The following is a 20,256-nucleotide window of genomic DNA, read 5'->3' as shown; positions in this document are numbered from 1 at the left end:
TCCAGTAGACTGAGGCTCTAAAACTCCTCTCAGTTTTGACTGTGTGCAGAGGGCAGGTTTTCTCTAAGGTAATCATTATTCAACTTTGCGGAACAAAAATCCTTAAAATGAAGACAACCTCATCCAATCAATCAGCAAAGCCCTCCAGTCTCAGTGATCACGTTCCACAAGTTCAGATTATTTTCTGCAAGTTTCCTTTCATTTCAGCCTCTGGTACTGTACAATCCCACTGCTGGGTATCACTTCAATACTCAGAAAGGATTCTCGGAAGGAACCCTCCAGAGTCATATGACATAAAGAAGATTCCCCCACGATAATTGATACAATGTTCATATTTTTTAAATCTGAGGCCATTTTCAGTAAGAAAGTTTCCCTGCTTACTTCATCTTAGAACTTTAAAACAAACCAAAGCTCTAACATTTTAAAAGGTTAGACACATTTTTTACTCCCACTGTTTCTTAATAAAACACCATTTGTGTGGGAAAACAGCTTAGTGCATACTTCAAAAACAGGCAAGCCATTAATTGATCCAACATGTTGGCAGTTTTAGAGAAACCCGCTACAGAAGAACAAGCGATGCTGCATCTTAAATTTTAGAACAGCCTGGGCTTTACTTTGAGGGTGCGTAAGTATGCCAAGCTCCTACTACTTTATACTGCTTAGTATATAATCTGAGATACTTTAAGTAGCAAGAAGTATAATCTGAACAGCTAGCAAACCATGTGCAGGTTATAAAGCACAGTTTTAAGCAGCTCAAGAGGTTATGAGTTGCTTGTCTCACAAACCCAAAGGAAAGCACTAAAAAACCCCCATCTTCCACCAACCCTACCAAAGAAACATGAATTTGCCCAATATAAATTGTTAATCTCCCAAAGAGGCTGCACACAAGAGGTTCCAAAAGCACTACTTTTGCATCAGCATTATCATAGCACTATAGTTAGGCAACAAATTGCTTCTCAGCACATCCATGCTAGCTAGTTTACAGTGAAAATTTAAAATGTCATTAGAATAACATCCTGTTTTGCAGCATTTCTGTGTTTCAATCTACCCCTAACTCTGCTGAGATTCTGCTGGCATGAAACAGCTGGGCATGATTAGTTACTGGATGGAAACCAAACTGAGATTTCACAATAGGTGGCATTTTGTCTCCACGCATATGCAGCTGGTATAACAGCCCAGTGACCCCTGGCAGAAAACACCACCCCTAAATATAAATCTGGTGAACTGTTTTTAAAACAACATTATTTCAGATCAAACACTGTTACAAAATCGGCGGGGTTTTTTGCGTGGGCATAAGCCAAGGTTTAGGTTGTTTCCAATGACTGGATTTTTCCTTGGTTCCAGCTGACAAGCACATGTTGGGAGCCAAGCACCCATGTGCTGACACTGCAAGCACTAACTCCATCTGATCGTTCACCTGGGAGTGTGAAACACTCTCCCCCATCCCAGTCCCGGACAAAATATCTCATGTTCTCACCAAATCAGACACTCGACATTCCTACTCGATCTCACAGCTTTTACGCTATCGCAGCCAAGACAGTGGACACCGTGTTCCCTACTTTACTGCACCTCCTGATAAGCCTGCACTACACCACCACGCTTCTCTTCTGAAGGTCTCGATCACACCCGATCCCACACAGCACCTGCCAGAGGACCCTCGGGACACAACAAAACACCGGTGCGCCGCAGTGGGCTCAGCGTCCCAACCATTCCTCCGACTAGACCCAAACTTTACACGTTCCAAACTTTTTACCCCTGGAGCACCGGCGTGCATTGCTATGGATGTGCTAGCAGCACGTCCATCCTTTGCCATGGCAGCATGAAGAGGTGCTCCGTGCCTCCCCCCGCGATGGGCACCCACCAGCCGGCGAGGCCCACAGCCCACCCTGCTCCCTGTCAGGAGGTGCGAGGACACCTTCTCCCAGAGCAGCTCCCACTCCGAGGATGCGGGACATCGGAGCGGGCTGGAAAACTGCGTCCGTCCGTCCGTCCGCCCACTCCGCGCAGAGCTGGGGGCGGCGGGGCTCACCTGCGTGGGGCATGGTGATGGTCTCGTTGGCGTTGCTGGAGCCCACGTTGTAGATGACGACGGCGGAGGCGTTCTGGGCGGCGGCGTGGCGGATCTTGTCCTTGTAGGTGCAGTTTCCCCGCGGGATCAGGGCCACCCAGCTCTTGCCCGGCGCCGGGGCGTTGAAGCGGGTGCCGGGGTCGCAGGCGAAGCGGTCGGCGGGCGAGGCGGAGACGGCCACCTGCCCGCGGGCGTCCTGCTTGGGCGACTGCTCGCCGTACCGCCCGCACTCGCTCTTCTCGCTGCGGAGCTCGGCGCCGCCGCCCGCCGGGTCGGCGTAGGTGATGTTGACGAAGGCCGTGTACCACTCCTCCTTCTCGGCCACGGTGAAGTCCAGGCACAGCAGATGCACGAAACAAAAGGACAGCAGCCATGTTGAGAGCGCCAGGCTGCGGCACGCTTGTATCACAGACATTGCCATCTTCATCTGCCGGCCCCCCCGCCCGGCCGCCGCCGGTCCGTGTGTGCGTGCGCGCCCCGAGCCGCCGCTCCGAGCGGGGCGGCGCTGCCGCCGCCGGGCGCCGTGCGGGGACCGACGGAGGGGGAGGGGGGCCCTCCCCTCTGCGGCCGCTGCCTAATTCATGTCGGGGCCGTTTGATTTCCTCGGGCTGGCCCCGTCCCCGCCCTCCACCTCTCCCGCCTTCTCCTCCCCTCCTGCCCCTTCCTCCCCCCCCTCCCTCGCCCTGCCCGCACAGCTGCCTCCCCCGCTGCTGGCAGCGCGGCCGGCGGAAGGCGCGGAGGAGGCGGCGCGGCTGCGGCGGCGGCGGCGGCGGCGGGGGGGAGTTCCACACGCACGGAGCGCGGCGCGGTGCCCGCCCCGGCCCCGCCGATGGGGCTGCGCGGCGGAGGGGCTGCGAGACCCGGTCTATCCGAGGGGCTGCCCGGCGGAAGGGCTGCCCTCCCCGGTCCCTCGGAGGGGCTGCCCGGAGAAGGGGCTGCTCTCTCCCCGGTCTGTCTGAGGGGCTGCCCGGAGAAGGGACTGCTCTCTCCTCGCTCTATCGGAGGGGCTGCGCTCCCCGGGGCGGGCGGGGGCAGCGCCGGCGGCGGGAGCGGCGCGGGGGCTCCACCTTACGGCAGTGGGGCGGCAGGGACGGTCCGGGGGCCGCGTGGGAGCGCCGGGAGCTTGGGAGCGGGCGCCGGGCGGTCGGTCCGCGCCACCTCCGAGCCCCGGCTTCAACGTGGATTTTGGTGTTTTCCCCTCTTTTCCTGACAGGCGAGTTTACCAAACTCAGGTGTAACTGGCAGGAACACAGAGAACCTCGAAGGCAAAGCCTCGAAGCCGCTCTCTGGAAATACCCAAACTCCGCGGGCACCGATGGTTAAACAATATGTTTCATTTTTGGCTAGGAGAAAGCCCGGATCTGGGGATTTTTAGAGCGTGAAACACCCCGAAAGAATTTTTGCCACGACCCTGACGCCTCTCAAAAGAATCGAAACACAACTGACTCTATGCCTGTCTATACTATCGCAAATGACTGGCAAAAATTCCACTTTTCCATCACCGTATTCAGTAACAGAAGGATATCTCACAAGATTAATTAGGTGGTGCCTATTTTAGGCCCCTTGTCATTAAAATCCGCTGCTAGAAATACCATTCACTTTCATTCAGATGAGTGCTTGCTTGTGTCAATATTTTCCTGTTTCTGGTTTATGTTCATAGCTGCCATTGATTCAAGCAAACAGGAGGCGACCTTAACTATATTTCACACACACTCATACTGCTTTGAAAAAGGTATTTCCCCAAAGCTGAAAAACGTGCATTTGGGAGAAAAATGTTCACGTGAGTAAGGGAAATAAAATAGAGATGTTTACAGGGAAATATGGTGGTTTACCAAAAATTTTACTATCAAGCAAGAGGAAAATTTTACCTGAAAACCCATTTTTGGAAAAGCAAAACCAGCAGCTGAGAAGAAAAAATTACCATGTAGAACTAACATTGGAAGACAAAAGTAGATGGCAATCAACATTAATTAGAAAGTGTTGAGATTTCATCATGGAAGCAAAAGCTGTAAGGGGAAAATCCATGCCCTTTGAAAATCCAATCCCATGTCAGGGCTATGGGCAATAAAGCATTTGTGTATTTGGAATCATAAGGAGTATTATTAGAAGAGGAGGATTAAAAAAGGTATAAATTATTAATAAATATTTCAAGATTGTATTTGGAAAGAAAAATGTGTTTGCCAGATTATTGACTCATAAAAGAGATATTAAGAAACATTTCCTAAGAACATATAAAAGCCAACACACACAGAAAAATGACACATGAATCCCAAAAGAAAGGGCAAGAGTGCCAGCTCTCTGGCACTGCTTCAAGGAAATCTTGGCATAATAGGAATATCTGGAAAAATTTAGTGGTCAGTTTCCTGATAAGATCCAGGAAAACTAATTATGGTGACCAGGTTGTTACAGGCTGATTAGCCTAACATTAACCAACCCCAAGAAAAACAAGAGAGAAAAAAATCCAGTATATGGGGATAAAGTCTGTTTTTATGGGAAGTGACCTGCCAAGCAAACATGATTCATGTTTTTGTGAGGAAATTATCAGTGTGGTTAGTAAAGTTACACAACCATGTCTGTAGCAGGTTTTTGAAAATGATACATGACATTCTCATTACATGGATAACCTATTACGGACCAGATAAGATGAACTTGGTTGAAACAGAATGTCCTTTAATAGACCTTCATGCAAAAACACCGCTCTAGGTGACTGAAGCTGCCAGCTGCTGTGGAGCAGTACACACAGGGAAGGGTTTGGGGGTCAGAGGAGGAAGGAATCTTGCTATACTCCTAGGGAAAAGGGGCCTAATGAGGATGCAGCTAGCCTCGGATGTTTCAGAGGAGTATCAGGTAGGAATAGGGAAGCGATTTTCTCTCTGCATGAAAGACCAGTGAGATAAATATTGGAAGCTGTCCAGTTTTGGGATGTACATTTAAAAAAAAAAAAAGATATTGAAATGCTTGAGAAGGTTAAGAAAAGAACCCTAAAAATAATGAGAAGTAATTCCTCTCCAGGGAGAGATTTCAGTTGCCCAATCTATTCAGCTTCTCAAGAAGAGAGGTGATATGATTACGTTGTGTAAATACCATCACAGGGATGTAACAACAGGTATTAATAGGCTCTTTAAACTAGTGGATAAAAGCATAACAGGAATCAAAGGTTAAACTAGACAGTGCAACTCAGAGCAAAACTAGCTGATTAAACAATGCTTGTCCACTGGAGAAAATTCAGAAGGGCGACTGTCCTGGGAAGTGAAAGACAATCTGCTCTTATATTCAAATTAAACAAACACCACTGAAAAGCATGCTTTAAGTGCAAGATGTGAAACTCTTCACAATTAATTTATAATCCAGGGGACACTTCTCACCTTGAAAGTATTCCTGAATGACACAAACAGAATACTTGAGCACTTTTGTTGCTGAAAGCTGAACCACAATTAGCCAGGTAAATGCTTTGACTTAAAATTGCACAGTGTGGTGCAATTGTTGATGGTGGTTCTTCCCATGTTATTTGTTTCTGTTCACAAGAATATCTGAGGTTCCCTTTCCATGTTATTTATTTCTGTTCACAAGAATATCTGAGGTCCCCCAGAGCTCTGTTCTGATCCTGGCACAAACAAACTATGCTTTCAATGAACATCTAAATGGCTGTAAATAAGTTTCTCCTCAGGCCAGCAAGACATTTGCCACCACCTTACTCTACCCTATGTTCTCTCCTTCAAAAAACCCAAGCCCACAGAAGCATACAAGGGACTCACCCAGCATGATCACAAATCTCCTTGCCAGAATTACAGTGAAAAGCACAATCTCTACCTTTATATGCTACTGAAAATAATTTTAAAGTGTCTATTGCATTGGAGTGAGGGGTGTATCTCTGAATTTTTAGTGTTACACATTACTTTATTAACATATTACAAATTCTTCTCCCTGCTTTCTGTGTTTCTGAAGTGACAATAATTCCAGCTGAAGCATACCTTGCAGAAAACTACAAGGCCATCAAATTCAAACTTGAGTATATGAAATAGGATTAATAAGTAGAAGAGAAGTGGCGTGTGGGGAACTCCAGCTCTGGATTTGATATATAAAAATTCAGAAGCTGGATTTAGGCAACAGCTGATAATGAGCAATGTTGAAATTCACTGTATAACTACCTCTACTATGTGCTGCAATACTGTGTTAGATTGCCCTTTCAAAAGGTAAAGTTCATTAGTTTATACTCTTTCGGGTTTAAAAGGTAACTTGTTATGCTTAGATTGTGCTGGATTGTGTGGCTGTACCCAAAATTCCTGACAATCTCAAAGGGAATGGCTAGGAATTGCTTCAGTTGTAGGTGAGGTATCTCTGCCAGATTATCAAACCCCTCTTTTATGGAATCCCTTGGTGGTTTTGGACCTCTATCTCAGCATCTTGGGACAGTCCAAGAGGTAAAATGGCAAAAGGTTTAAAAGCAAGGCTTTAAAAGATGAGGTTGCCTAAATTCTGATGAAATAGGGATTTACCTGGAAATTAGGAATCTTAATACAGAAGAATACAGAAGATGGCATTGCAGGATATTCAAAAAGCCCAAAGTAGGTGCATTGGCTTCCTTTATCACTAATGGAAAGATCCTCCAGCAAGCAATTCAGAGCATGCAAAGTTGATACCTTATTCTATATAGGACCTAGATATTCCCAAGGGTCAGTGATTCTGTGTTGAACTGGACACAAGCCAGAGCAAACCTATGGAAAATATCCACCACAGGGTAGGTGAGAAATCCCACCTTTCTCTCTGCTCTCAGGAGGTTTTGATCAGTTCCCTCTGCTCTGAGTGTGACAAGTCCCCACAGGGGTAGGATCCTTGCAGGTGCTGGCCGGGAGAGACTTGGGGTTAGTGTCAACTTCAGTGCAGCTTGGAGGTTTCTTGAGGCTGATGGACAGCAGGAAAGTTGATGGAGATATGATCTCTCTGCAGGTGCTCAGGACAAGGAGTTCTTTTGCCTTCCCCAGCCATGAGAATGAAATTTATTCTTTTTTTTTACAGCTGGAGAAGAACAGATGTTAACACTGGGAGACCACACAAAGGATAAAGCAACACCATGCCCTCACCCATGTGCTGCCAAAACTGTGGTTTGAGTTAAAAAAACACATTGTGTTTGTTCATTTAGAGAGTTAATTGAGCATTACTCTTTTCTTGTCCGAACTGACATTGTTAATACTCCATCCATCTTCCTATTCATATGCTAATAGCTAAATTACCTGTCACTTTATTCCGGAATAGTGCCTTAGATTGTGATACTGCTTCATTCTTCTGTAACATTGTTTGAACTACTATAGTTGCCACTGCAGTTCTGGTTTCATTTGCTTAGGTCAATCTGAAATATTCTTGGTAATGCTTTGATACTCTAAAGAAAGCTTCAGAGTAAAGTTCCAGAAAAAAACCCTGTGTTGGAGCCAAAATAAACTCCTCATGGAGCTATAGGAAAAGTTCAATATAATTTATAGGGAAAGTGATATTTCCATTTTAAAATTATGAGAAGAGTTCAAAGAAGCTTTACCTTCTTTGATCTCAATATTAAGTCTTCACAGCGAGATGGTGCTCCCTGTGTCCCAGAGGCAAAAACTGACATGCCTGATCATATTTGTTTAGTGCCTACTTCCATTAGAAATTTTTTGGTAAAGTACAAGAACCCAGGAGATTGATGATGATGAACACCCTTCTGCCCATTCCTTATTCTATTATAGCTTCCTAAAAATATACAGCATTTGAAAGAAACATGTCATCTTTCTGCAATTTCTTTCTCTTCTGTAATAGCTCACTCAGTTCCCTTAAACTTTCTGCATTTTCCACATTTCTCATTAATCTCATGTAGAAGCTTATTCAGCCCCTAGTCAAAATATTGGCTTTTCCTTTGCAATGTAAAAATATCAAAAGTTTTCTCCTGTTAATAGGTTATTTTCCTTGCTGTTCAATAAAGGGAGGTATTTGAATGTCTCAGAGAAAAAGTGAACAGACAAAACCCAACCCCAGCTCTGCAGGGTAGCCAAGCTGTCAGCATCAGGCCAGCTCTTCCTGCCATCCCAGCCAGGTTTCTCCTGCAGGACACCAATAACTCGATTACAAGTGTTCACCTTACTTATTGCTCCTTGCCTACTTGCCACCTTTTAAGGCAGAGCATATGTAACCAAAAATATCAAAGGTTGACCAGGGCCAACCTTTGTTAATGTTAAGCTGCAGCTACTAAGCTTAACATCTTCCACAATCTACAGCATGGGGGGGAAATGAGGGAACTACTGTGATGAGCATCCTCCTTGAACAGTCAGCCTGACCAACTGGAGACAGCATTTAGCTTAAGTGTGGAATAATGCTCAGATCTGTATTTCTGCATATATGCTGGCTGCTCTGGTGATGAGAGACACACACAGAGTGAAGTGCAGTCCTGCTGAGCCAGAATGTCTTCATACACAAGAATTACAGCTCCAAAATGGTGTCCGTCTCTAGTGTTTTAATCATCTTCCAGGGGAAATACTGTGAAGAACCTAAAACAAGCTGTAACCTATAAAAGAGATTCTTTCCAAAAAAACCCAGACAAATTGGAAATGTATTAGCCAAGACTGTGTAATGAGTGGAATATGCTGCAGATGCTGCAGAGAAATGCATGATTAGAAATGATCTGTGCCTTATTCTGGATGTTCATATGATCTTGAATGAAGAGAGTCGTGCTAAGTGCTAGTCAGGTGGCTCATAACTTCTGTGGTACAATGAGAAATCTTGGAAGTAGAGGTTGCCATTCTTTGCCTAAAAGAAGTACAGAATTGAGTCTCAGTGTGGAAGAACACACTGTCTATTGTGGACGAAATATATTAAATACTACTGCAGTTTTTGAATTAGTGGCAGAATCCTGCTTCACACTATTTTGGTTGAAACATATCAGTGAATATGCTGCAGAAGAGGTAGTAGACATCCTGCATCTTGTTCCTTGAGCAACCACCAACAATCCTCTGAATGCAGTAATGAAAAATAGATGTTCCCAGGATAAGGGTGGGAATGTTTATATGGGGCAATTCAGCCATATGCAGAGATTCCTGATCTTTTTTTGAGAAACAGGAAGCACATACCTGAATTAATTGGGTGTTTTCCTCTACTAGTACACCTTGCTGGTGAACTTCAATAAAGGATTTAAACAGTGTCACACGGGCAGCAAACACAGACACTTGGCCAAATAGAAGACAGTAATATATTCTTCTGAAAACAGATGGGTGAGGTTACTTACAGAGGTTTCCCAAGAGAGATTCCTGGGACTGATCATATTTAACACGATCATTAATGACCATAGTGCATACAAACAAAACGGGGAATTCATTGACGACATAAAATAAGGTGCCATTGGCAACAGAGAGAAAGGAACATAGGAGAACCTTATTGATCCAACTGAGAGAGATGTGATGAAATTCAATAATGCATAATGCCAGCTCATGAATCTACAGACTGAAAAGACATACTTCTGATCTTAACTGGAAGCTTATTGTTTGGGATACTCGTTCATGAAGATGATAATGTCACAAAGATCCCATTAACACCCTTTCCCCCTTCAAATGTGGCCTTAAAATGCATTAGCAGGCAGGATCAGCAGCAGTGGGGGGCATACAAATCTTTTCACACGAGGTCTCAAGGAAACCCACCTGGAGCTGTGCATATGAGGAACTGCCCTGGTAGAAGATGCAGAAAGGGGCAGTTAGAAGACTGAGAAAGTAAGGAATTATTAATGAAAAAGTGAAAAACTTCGCAACAAGGGGATCTAATTGCCCTCTGTTGGTATATCAAGAGGGCTAAATGCAGTGGAAGGAAAATAGCAATTTAGGATTTGGCACCTAAGAAAAAGAATGGAAGGCTATGAGTTACCTGGACTGTGACTCAGACTATAGCCTATGAAGACTTTGTACTCAGAGTTAAAGGAAAAAGTACGCAAAGTTTTTACTTAAAAAATTGATAGAGCTCAGATGGGTTTTATTAATTTTGAGCTATTTCTACTTCTCATCCTCTTTGTGCTTTAGATCTCTGTCCTCCTGTAAGGCTAGTCTTCAAAAGTAAATGTTCTCAACTCATCACTCATATGCTTCAGACATTGCATTTAGAGTTTAGATAATAGCCTTATCCTTTGTATTGTGTCCTCTTATCTCATACATTTATAAACTGTTTACCACTACAACTGCAGCGACAGAGAAATGGTCCATGCAGGGGAAGAACTGATGAATGATTTATAAGTACACTTTTAGCAAAAAAGTCATTCAAGGAAGTTTGCTCATCAAGTTCTCGTTCTAATCTCTGATCTGGGCCTTTTTTTTTAATAAAGAATTGAGTGCAGCAGTGTGCAATAACACTGCTGTTTATCTGACAGAGTTAAATTGCTCAGATCCCTTTATTACATTACACCTTTATTTGGCATATGCCTTAGTCAATATCTTGTCTAAAAGCTTCTTTTTGTGAAGAGACTAAAAGTTTTGTTGCCATACAAGTCAGTGTATTTGTTCATTTTAGCATCATCCTGGGAGAAGAAAAGACTTTTCTAGAGTCAGTTTGGGTTTGTTTGTTTTTGACACAGATAGCAAAGACTAATTAGGATTCCTGTAAGAGAGTCCATTATGATCAACTATGCTGATTTCCTACAACGCTAATGATGTTATTAACATTTAAATTGTTAATATGGTTTTTAATATCAGATATTGTTCCTAGGTCCATGTTTTATGAGACGTTAGAAAGAAAAGGTAAACTTTCAACTTGTTAGCATTTCAAGAATGTATATAGGGTTTTATATTCCACTGTACTTCTCAAACTTTACAAAGTATTTTCTGATCTTCAAAGTAAATTTGTAGAAATTCATTAGTTGACTCCTAAGCTACCCATGAACACAGGCAAAAGTTACTTCCACTATAAATCACTTTGCTCCTATTATCCAAACCATAAATAAAAACCAGCAAAATATTTAAGTAGGTGGCAAGGCTGCTCTGCCTGTATTGTAGATGGCAAATGTATATGTACATGTAAAACATGCATTTAGTAAAAAAATAAGGTTATTTTCTCTAGGCACAGCATAGCCTTGCTCTGGTTTCTTTACCTTGAACACTTTGGTTCTAAATAGAGTGCTTGGTTTAGTAATTGAATGCAACTACCTGTTCTGACACATGTAAGCTAACAAGAAGTTTCCTACCCAAATGCCTGCTTGATTCCAAATAGTCCAGAGAGGTCTAAGAGAAATATTTTATCATATTTATAAAATATTGAGCCTTCCGTAGTCCAGCTTTTAGAAAATCAGCTAACAAGTTTTTGAAATAAAAAAGGCTGAAATTATTTTTCAGGAAACCCTCACCCCTTTAGTCTGTTAGGACACCCAGAGAAGTCAGAGAAAGCAGACAGAGACTTTCTCTCCACCTTGAGGCAAGAGAAGCTTCCAGCTTCCCCTACTCACCATGTGGGGCTCTGCACTACAGAAGGGAAGGAAGGCTGTGGCTGAGAAACATTACTCAACACTCCTAAGGGTGGTGGAAAATCCTATGATTGGAAATACGTGTGTGTGTGTGTGTGCAATTTTTACAGAGATAGCTATACTTGTGTTTTTCTGCCAATGTTCTGTTTTTAATAATATTAATTGCTATTATTATCATTGTCATCATCACCTTTGAGGAACAGGGATTCATTTGGTACCTTTCCTGTGGCTGAAAGGTCTTCTGGATGAGTGGCCTCTCTTGGAGCAGGAATCACCTGTATCTTCCTTCTCTGTTTTAAAGCGTTAGGGAAAGCGCACCAAAATGAAAATGCTCCACTTCCTCTGTAAACACATTCAAAACTTTTGGGACCTTCTGTGGTACCCAGTAACTAGCCAACCCCTCAGGACAAGGAAGCACTCGATAGACATGCTCAGAGTTAATCTGTGGCTGTGGGTCAGCCCCCTGAGGAACTAACTGCTCAAATAAGTAACTTCAGGCTGCTTTGGTGTTTTCAGTGCTTACCCCAGAGATTTGATCAAAGTTCCCTCGCAGTATTTTACATCAAGATGAGAACTTATAAGCAGTAGCTACAGTGCAGCATTTCTCTGCCTTTCAGAACTAGAGGGCTACAGAATCCTAGAAAACCAGAAACCAAACAAAAAGAAGAAAACTCATCATTTGTGTCCCATGCCTGTTGGTTACTTGAGAATAGGGACAATGAGCAGCTGTCACTGATGTGTAGTAGGAGCAGACCATGACAATTCTTGTGTGCAGGCACTGCTTCATGCCTGTCTGACTATATATGGCACGTGATGGCTTCTAAATTTGGTTTTCTTGTGGACCTTCTGATGTCCTGTCGACACTGATTAGTTCTGGACAACTGGCCAGGTAACACCACTAGAATATCGTGTAGGGTAGCTTGAAAATAATAAACATATCACGTTCTTGGTGTGCTGATAGTGGCAATGTTTCCACACTCTTTAGGAAATATTTATGTTGCCTTCATGCATATCAGAATGATTTGTGCAGAGAAAAAACTGCTTTCTTCTGGTAGTCTATTTTTTCTGATAGTCAGCCTAGTGATTTATTCATAGGACCTTGGAAATGGATGTATTTTAGCAGACACAATCTATGTGAATCACCACTTAATGGACAAAACAAGAAAACACGTTGGAAGGTACAAAAAGACCCGTGATAAGCTGATGTGGGCTGATTTGTCCTCTCGTCATTGCCTCCAGCTCATACTATACTGCCTTCCAGAGATGACTGTCTTAGATCTTGAAGCACAAGACCTTTGCTTTGTGCTAGCATCAACCATCAGAAAAATGCAGCCTGAAATTCCTCACAGTCCAGTGTCTGAGTTTTCCAATACTCTCAGTTACAATGACATCTCATAGTAATGAAGTGTCTGTTTCTAATCAAGCCTTTCTTCCCAAAGTTATTGAGGTTTAGATGTGCTCCTTCACTGATATATTGAGATTAGATTTTTTTTTTTTATATTGAATTCCCAATCTTCAAGCTACAGATTTTACAATAACTTTGACAACACTTACCCAAGGAGAATGACAGAACTTAGATCTGTCCACAGCCTTTGAGGGCTACTTGCACATCACATTTCAGAGCATACTGCACTACCTAGCAGAGGCAGAAAGGAAGCCTCTGCAAGGTAGAACATTGCAGGATTTTGATGCTATAGAAAAGACAGAGAGTTTCCTTCCTCAAACCCACCAGAGGTTTGAACTTCATTTCAGATCAGTCCAAAGATTTTGAACTTTTGGACCATGGTTAAACACAAACAATGTATGTTTAAATAATACAAGCTTTTGCATGATTAAAGGTAATGGTAACTTTAGGAGAACAGTGTCAGCATGAAGTATCATTAAAAACAATAGCCAATATGAGAGTAAGTTAGGTTATTTATAAGAAAGTATTTTTATAAATACATTTTTCTCCAGCTGATGCAGAATATTTAGTCTCTACTTCAGTCAGTGTAAACAGTGAAAATGTAGTATTTTCCTGTATAGTAGCACAGTGCTACAACTTTTGGGTTGCACACATTTAGACTGATAGGAACATTTACCTAGAAGGATTTAATTGCACAAATCTTATTTGCTTTTTTTTTTGTTTTACTTTTGCAGATTATTAAAAAAAAAAAAATTTCAGCTTAGAACATTAACATGAGGGAAAGTCCAGCAAAGAGGAAAAACCACACTCTCTGTGAGTATGCTTGTACTCCCCACTTAAATAAAGTATTGCTATAGGAATAGTTAATGTATGTTGTGGTTCTCCCTAATTTAATAAAAATCCGAACTCCTTTATACATGAGCCAAACCTGAGCCAAACCTGAAGCTCTACCAGAGGACCACAAGAGGTCATCCTTGCTCCATGAGAACCGGTTCTCTGCAGTCTAGGAGGAAAACCACTGGTGTCTTCACAAGAGGGTTGGATTTACACAATATTTAGAGAAGTTGTAGAACTAAACATAAAACTGACACAACTGAGATTGTTTTGCTTTCGTCATTAAAAAAAAAGCTTCAGGAAAAAATTCAAAGCGATTTCTTAAAATCTGTACCTTTAATACATCTTTTTTCACTTTCCTTAAATTTCTTTCCTGAACCTTTCCACATGCTCGTACTTCAACTTTAACACAAGGATCAAGGAAGGGGATATTATTTAGGATATTTTTCCTTCTAGGAGAAACAGCTACTTCTCAGTCCAAAAGAATATATGGTAAAAATCACAGCTCACATCCTTCCTTAAGAGGTCTTTTGATGGTCTACAACCAATCTCGTCCCTTGTCCCATTCTCAGCTTTAAAAAACAGCTGAAGTATTACAGAAATGCTTCTTTTCTGCTGTTATCTGACCCAAGACTGTCTCATTAGCATAAGGAGGTAGAAAAGTTTGAAAACTATTTCTTACTTGGAGACCTTCAGAGATTCTCTTACCCTGATTACTTCTAAAGCTTGCTATTTCTTGTCACATAATCTCTTGAAAATTACAGACTTTCTTAACCACACTTGTATGTAAAAAGTCTTATCTAGGAACCCATCTCATGTCCTAACAGGAACTTCGCCCATCTCATGTAGTTACAGGAACTTCCTTCTGTCTTGTCCTGGCAATTGCAATCCTACCATACAGAAAATTTCTAAAATAAGATCACCATCTTATCTTGGCCCTTTTCCTCCCTTCCTTTATATCCTTTCACTAGCTCTTCCTTCCTGGTCATGCTCAATTTTTGCTACCAACCTGCCCCTTTTAGGGACATCACAATCCCTCAGTTTGCCACTGCTGCATCCTCTCCCACCTTGCCACCCTCTGCCCATGCCATGCTTTCTTCCACCTGCTTCATGCAGAAGAGCAAATCACTTTGTCTTCCTTCAAAAGCTTCCTTAAAACCAGTGTTAATTATTCAAATGACAAAATATTGAAATCAGTGTAGCCAGGCAGCAGCTGGTTTGGGCTGATCACTGCCAACTCTCCTAAACCTCCTTCTTTCCCAGGCTTTCTCAGAAGCTCATCTGTATCCAACTGCAAGCTCTCTGAAGGGGAACATTTCTCTGTACTTTTATGATCCCTTCTGCCATATTGTCCCACTCCATTCTAAGGGCTTCTGTGGAATGAAATCAAATAAGCCCAGACTGAGGGTTTAAGTTATGAGGGAAATGGCTCACATAACTTATTTAATGTGGAGACATGAGCAGTCTGGGAGTGGGTTTGAATGCCAGCAAATTCCATCTGGTTTCGAGCAACACAGGGAAAAATTTAAACCAGAAATATTGTTCTGACTCCAAACTGCCTTCACTTGGGACCTATATGACTCCAGAGCACATTTCCAAACCCAGTCATGACAGAGACAACATCAAATTCACTGAAATCAACAGCAGACTCCCAATGATTTTCAGCAGAGCTGGGATTTCATCCTCAGTGAGGTGGGCAGTTCAGAATCACATCAGCACAAAGAAATAGTTGTAGTGGCCATAGTATCATCTGCTGATATCACCATGGAAACCTCATCACAGATCAAAGCTAACAATCCAGAAGCATTCAATTAGCACCAGTGACCAGCTACTCTCACAAGCAGCTACGATTTATTGAAATACTAAAAGCTTGCAGGACAGATACTGCAAAAGGAAGAAACCCAATACATTAATTTCATGGATATATTACAACATGCAAATTTTCTAGCTATAGAATATATTTGTCATTGTACTTTAAATTAATTTTTAGATAAAGAATCCCACAATTAATATTTATTTCATATTTTATCCATGACTGTCCTCATCTCACTTTTTCTTACCAGCACTGCTGCTAACTAACATTGGAGAAACAGACAGTCAAACTGAAAAAAGAATTATGGTGGGGAAATAAAAGTACCTTTGATGTAAATTCAACTTGCAGTACAGACAAAATGTGTTAAATATTCTCAATAATTGCATAAAACTACTGCAAAAGGAAAGCACAGTACTATGGCTTACACTTGAAAGCTGCAATATACTGAGTAGCTCTATCAAATAGATGACTTTCTCCTCATGTAGAAAGTTATTTTTTACACTGCATAAATCACAGTCCAATGTTCAACTACTGTAAATACTCTAACTAGATTACTAGACTTGACAAAATTAATTTTTATGTTATATTAAGAGAAAAGTGATAAAAGTATACCATCTAAAATTTTCTTACTTATTACGGCAACTTTCTGTAGTAAAGAAAACCCAACTCAAATTGTTTTACATCTCTATTGTATTTCCCATAAAAATTGCAACATAGTTTATGCAGGCAAAGTTCTCTTCATTCTTATTCCAAATATTAGCCTTAATGTAAAATTTCATATCTTCCATCAGATGAACATTGTCTGCTAAATAATAGTATGCGTCTGCACAGATATTCTGTTAAGTAATGCCCAAGCATTACATAACTATGCCAGCTTTCTTTACTCTGATAAATCAGTTATTTTATAGCCAGACAGATGAATCCAGCGCAACTGTGGAATTAGCAGAGAATCCAGACCCTTTTAGGAAGTTCAAAGTTCAACATACCCTGCAAGTTTCATGAAATGAGGAAAAATTGATCAATTTTCCCTCCTTTTTATTCACAAATTCTAAATAAAACCTTGATACCATCTTTGTTCAAGGGAATTTCCTTCCTCTAAATTTGTCTGCTCATGGCTTCAAGTCAGCATTTCAGCCCAAACAGCTCCTACCCAAAGTCATTGCCTTTCTTGTAGCTGCAAAGGAAAGGGTTGAAAGTCCCATCTGTTAGTGTCAAAGATTTAATCCAACTTGTTTCAAAGCAAAGGGAAAAGAAGTCTCCTGCTTTCTTCCTTTTCCACAAAAGGGATCTTTTCACATTCTCCAGTTCAAGATGACAGGGGACTGTGTGTCTTGCCTTTTCCTCTCACACAGCTTATGTAAGCACTCAAACACTTAGAATATTCTGGGGACTTCCTTCTCCCTCTGTCTTTCTCTTTCACAGTTTTATTTTGCTCACTTTTGTCGAACAAGATACTATTTCAAACCAAAAAAAACCCTAATATGAGATATATAGTAATTTGAATTCTGGGTGTAACAAGAGCTGCTATTTTACTTTTTCTCCAATTCGTAGGAATCAGCTCTGAAATCAGCATGAAAGGCATGAAAAGCTGCAACAGGAAAGGCAAGAGCCGAAAACACAGAAAAAGGATTAGGTGTTCAGACCAAGTGGTCTGACCAACAAGGGACCAGGGACCCTGTAACTATGTGGGCTGAGAGGGGATTGAAGTGCCAACCTTAGGTTATGCAACTTGTTAGGCCAAGGGTTGGTGCAAAGGATATTTTGCCAAGGACCCATGGCCAGAAACAAGGGAACAGCCAAGCTCCCACAAGCTCAGGACAGAAAGCAGGATGTGAGCCAACAGACATGTCACAGGCACCACCAGCTCCAGCAGCTGCCCAGTCAGGACAGCTCTGCCCTGTAAGATCCAGTCACAGTCGGGCCACTCTGGGATTACCCAGGGCTGGACAAGAGGTCTTACTTATCAGTCAGCTGCCAACAAGCCTCCACTAGGAAAAACCTCACGGTCTTGCCTGTCAGTGATTCAGTGGGCAGCAAGGATGTTATCTTTCAGTTCATAATGAACAAAAGCTTTTGAGGGCTGCAAATGTGCATTAGACTATGGGAGGTGCCATCTTCTGTCAGAGGATGAAAGTGGAAGGTCTGTTTCTGCAAAATTCCCCAAAGGAAAGGCAATAAGAAATGTGTAGCAACCCATTTCCAAGCTGGATAATTGTATTTCATGTTTGTGTGCGTTTATTTCTGCATCTTTCTTTCCCAACGATGTCTGTAGTATTCCCGCACCCTATTTATGAGCTGCGTCTGCTCCACAAGAGATGCAGCTGCACAACAGAGATAGGGCAGCAAACTCTCTGTGGATAAAATTTGACTAGCTTTCAATAACTGCTTTTATTTTAGCACCTCAACTCCAGCTCTGCTCTTAGAATGGCTGTGTCACACTGTGTTCTCTGTAAGCCTCCAGTGTGCATTGGAACGGAGCAGGGATGAAGTACCAGCAGTTAAAAAATCACTCCAAACTTTACATCCGCTTCACCTCAGATGCAAACAATGCCATCTGCTAGCTACCCAAACATTTGGATGAGATCAGCACCAGGCTGAAGAGCAACTGTTGAAGCTGAATCCAAGGAAGTCTGATGTAATGGCAGATTGAGTTACTCAGAGGAAAGAATGTATAATTTCTTTATCTTTCTTTCAGGACACCCTTCCAGTGCTCTTTAAGAGCTGCAGGCCACAGATATTCACTGAGACTCCTTACACTTGTGCCTACCCAACTGTGAAATGAAAAATTACACCATTTCCTAAAAAGTGCTGCTTCGAAACCTGCATACTGCCTTCTCAGGGTCAAACTTGGACTCACCCAGCAGCTCTGTCATATCCATGGTGAAAAAACCCAGCCTTTAGAAAAGCTCTGGTGAGGTGGTAGCAGGGGTCCATTTACTTAGAGCTCCGCCTGCTGCAAGCACACCACAGAAGTACCTGTGAGGTACAGAGGGTGACTTCACAGCTCCCTGTTGGAAAAGCCCTCTGTGGGGAAGGGCTGCAACAGAGCAGCCTCAGAACACCCCCCCTGGCATGGGGACAGCCTGGCTGGATGCTGCTTGTAGTCTGCATGAGCTCCTGGCCCTCATCCTGCAACAGGAGCAAACCAGCTCTGCCAATTCTGCAAATACCATGATAATTCAAGTTTGAAGACCACTGTATAAATGTTTCAGCCATTCATTTCTTCCTAACTGTGGATAGCCTTCAGGTATCTCCATTCTTTGTATGGTATTCATTCCTGGCATGTCTTAATATTCATCCACAGAACAGCCCACTCACCTCTTTTATCTTCACTTGTGCCCCACCATGGTGGTGGGGGAGTGACGACATCTGAGAGATTAAGATGAAACAACAGACCTGCACGTGGGGGAGGCTGTGACACAAATGTTCCCCTGGGTGCCAGTGCAAGGCAGAGTTAGGGCAAGGCCAGGGTGGCAGTGGGGGCAGTGGGAATGCAGGGGCAGCCCAGGTGAGTGCCTTGCTGAAAGTGCCAGACCCAGGAGGCCTGTGTGAAAACGCGTAACGTTAACATACGTTCAGCGAGTAAGCTCTGAAATTCTCTCCCTTGCCTTCTTCCAGCACCTTCAGCAAGCATTTCCAGGCTGTCACCCATGTTTTACACATTCTATCCTCCTTGCCAAGTACCTCCAGTCCCCAGCTCACCGCCAGATGAATGTTGCACTCAACACCCAATACCGTGCAAAACTGGACAGATCCACAGTGACGGCAGAGGCACTTGTTGAGCTTGAAAGCATCCCACAGGAGGGGGTATGTGCACAGGGCTCTTAACACATTACTTCCACCTTTCACACAAGTGATCCCTTTTGGATTCCATATTTTCAAGGATCTTAATTAGGGGTCTTCCTTTGATCTTCCTGGGAACTTTAAAAGATCTGGGATAAACTGCTGAGATACTGAATTTACTTTAGTCTCTGAAACCTCATGAATAAATTCAGCAAGTGATGGTTTTTGACAATCCAGTTATTTGATAGCCTTGATTAAACCTCTTTAGAATAACTGGAGGCTCTGAATGTTATTTATTCATATTCAAGCACAGAAACAGTCAGTCATGCATAGAAATCCTCAGTGACTCATGGAATGACGTGCTTCCTTATGCACAGCAGTCCTCAGTAAGTCACACAGTGACACACTCCTGCCCAGATATACTTGGTAACATGAACAGTGACAGACTGGCCCAGAGCACTTATTTTAGAAATCCTCCCAGCTCCCTGAAGGGTCTCCCCTCCCTTGAAACTGAAAACAAAACTCCTCAGGGACTCCAGCCCATGCTGCCAAACACCTCATCCACCTTCTCTTCTGAGATGAGCCTTTTCTCACCATTGTGGCATTTCCCTGCTGAGGGTTCCCCTAAGGTCGCTAACGCACTGATGAAAGGAAATCTCGTTTTCACCACCTTTCCATTTTAATACCTTAACTCCAAAGAGCTGCTGTTCTGCTTTTTGGCTTTTATTTTGTTTGGCTTTATATGGAAATTTTGCATTAAACAAACATTACATGACAGTAAAGGAGATGAGATGGCTCAGGGGATCAGTAATGGGCTGTGAAGCCTTTCCTTTCTAGGCCAGTGCTCCAGTTCATTCTAGGCTGTTTTAGCTGGGTTTAACATTGAAGAAAAGTGT

The 20,256-nt window shown here is 42.7% G+C and overlaps 1 protein-coding gene across 1 annotated transcript in view; it reads right to left on the bottom strand.

The window, feature by feature from the left end:
• Window positions 1-2,657, bottom strand: part of RNF150 (ring finger protein 150) — a 119,391-nt gene extending 116,734 nt beyond the window's left edge. The window contains exon 1 of the mRNA XM_027729707.2: window positions 2,030-2,657. Coding sequence (XP_027585508.1) covers window positions 2,030-2,495 — 466 coding nt within the window. The 5' untranslated portion in view covers window positions 2,496-2,657. The remainder of the gene's footprint in view (window positions 1-2,029) is intronic.
• Between the last annotated feature and the right edge of the window lie 17,599 nt (window positions 2,658-20,256).

Source organism: Pipra filicauda, unplaced genomic scaffold, assembly GCF_003945595.2.
Source record: "Pipra filicauda isolate LSUMZ 115617 unplaced genomic scaffold, ASM394559v2 scaffold92_size2517590_pilon, whole genome shotgun sequence".
In the NCBI taxonomy this organism is placed as follows: domain Eukaryota; kingdom Metazoa; phylum Chordata; class Aves; order Passeriformes; family Pipridae; genus Pipra; species Pipra filicauda.
The sequence above is the reverse complement of the archived record's forward strand: the minus strand, read 5'-3'. Positions and strand labels throughout refer to the sequence as shown.